This window comes from Austrofundulus limnaeus, unplaced genomic scaffold (genome assembly GCF_001266775.1).
Source record: "Austrofundulus limnaeus strain Quisiro unplaced genomic scaffold, Austrofundulus_limnaeus-1.0 Scaffold622, whole genome shotgun sequence".
In the NCBI taxonomy this organism is placed as follows: Eukaryota; Metazoa; Chordata; class Actinopteri; order Cyprinodontiformes; family Rivulidae; genus Austrofundulus; species Austrofundulus limnaeus.
The window spans coordinates 54,028-55,832 of record NW_013953024.1 but is presented as its reverse complement, the minus strand read 5'-3'; the positions used below and the strand labels follow the sequence as shown (position 1 = coordinate 55,832).

At 45.5% G+C, this 1,805-nt stretch overlaps 1 protein-coding gene across 1 annotated transcript in view; it reads left to right on the top strand.

Moving 5' to 3' along the window:
• Positions 1-1,368, top strand: part of gjd2b (gap junction protein delta 2b) — a 2,409-nt gene extending 1,041 nt beyond the window's left edge. Inside the window, exon 2 of the mRNA XM_014027200.1 lies at positions 198-1,368. Coding sequence (XP_013882654.1) covers positions 198-1,041 — 844 coding nt within the window. The 3' untranslated portion in view covers positions 1,042-1,368. The remainder of the gene's footprint in view (positions 1-197) is intronic.
• The last annotated feature ends 437 nt before the right edge of the window (positions 1,369-1,805 follow it).

The following is a 1,805-nucleotide window of genomic DNA, read 5'->3' as shown; positions in this document are numbered from 1 at the left end:
ACACACACACACACACACACACACACACACACACACACACACACACACACACACAAAACAGATTTTTTTTAACCCAAGGAGCGTCCTGGGTTCAGCACTGGACAGCTCCCTAAATTGACGCACAGCTTCAACACTTCCACTTTTTTTTTTCCCTTTTTTTCCTTTTTACATCTTTATTTTGTTTGCTTGCTTTTTAGGATCCTACTAACAGTGGTGGTGATCTTCCGGATTCTAATCGTAGCAATAGTTGGAGAGACAGTCTATGATGACGAGCAGACCATGTTCGTCTGTAACACCTTACAGCCGGGCTGCAACCAGGCGTGCTACGACAAGGCGTTCCCCATTTCCCACATCAGATACTGGGTGTTTCAGATCATCATGGTATGCACCCCGAGCCTCTGCTTCATCACCTACTCGGTGCACCAGTCCGCCAAGCAGAAGGAGCGCCGCTACTCCACGGTGTACCTGACCCTGGACAAGGATCAAGACTCCCTGAAGCGCGACGAGAGCAAAAAGATAAAGAACACCATAGTGAACGGAGTGCTCCAGAACACGGAGAACTCCACCAAGGAAGCCGAGCCGGACTGCCTGGAGGTGAAGGAGATCCCCAACTCGGCCATGAGGACTACAAAGTCCAAAATGAGGCGGCAGGAGGGCATCTCCCGGTTTTACATCATCCAGGTGGTCTTCAGGAACGCGCTGGAGATCGGCTTCCTGGTGGGCCAGTACTTCCTGTACGGCTTCAACGTGCCGTCCGTGTACGAGTGCGACCGCTACCCGTGCATCAAAGACGTGGAGTGCTACGTGTCCAGGCCCACGGAGAAGACGGTCTTCCTGGTCTTCATGTTCGCCGTGAGCGGCTTCTGCGTGGTGCTGAACCTGGCGGAGCTCAACCACCTGGGCTGGAGGAAAATCAAGACGGCCGTGCGCGGCGTGCAGGCTCGGCGGAAGTCCATCTATGAGATCAGGAACAAGGACCTGCCGAGGATGAGTGTGCCCAACTTCGGACGCACACAGTCCAGTGACTCTGCATATGTGTAAACAAACAAACAAAACAAACAAACAAACAAATAAGATGGAACGAGACGCCTGAATTATGTCATGACGTTTTTTTTAAAGTGGGCAGATTTGAATATTATTATTTATATTTTGATTTTTTTTAAATTCTGAGTTTATTTATGGACTTCATGGCAAGCGTGCTCTCCACGTTTGTTTACTTGGTTATGATTGCACTGATGCAACTTTTTTTCTTAACGTTTGTACTCTGTAAGATGTGTTCACAGACTTACTCTTTGTGGGCTGTTCTGCTAAACTTGAAGAGAGCAAATGCAAATGCAAAAAAAAAAAAGAGAGAGAGAGAGAGAGAAAGAAAGAAAAGAATATTGCACTAAGGGGTGAACACTTGAGAGCCTGATTTTATCCAAATGTGCTACTGACCTGAGTTTTTCTTTTATTTTCCACRCATTTTTTGAAGCCAACTCTATTAAGGGTGAAAAAGAACCCATTAAACAGGATAAATCCCATCCAGATTTCTACAAATCTACAGATCCTTACCATTGTTCAATATAAAATACATCAGCTTGACTCTTTGTTTTTGTTGCCTGTGTCGCACCACTGACCTTAATGTAACCATTCCACTGCTTAAATAGCTAACTTTGCAAAAGAGTATCTGGTGAATTTTGCTGCAAAATGCTAAACGTCTGTGACTTCCTTAATTTAAGACACACCAAAGCGCCCACTGCTTTTATTTGTGAGTGTTTTCTTGCTTTCTTTGTGTAATCAAGTGCCATACATGTATATAAAGA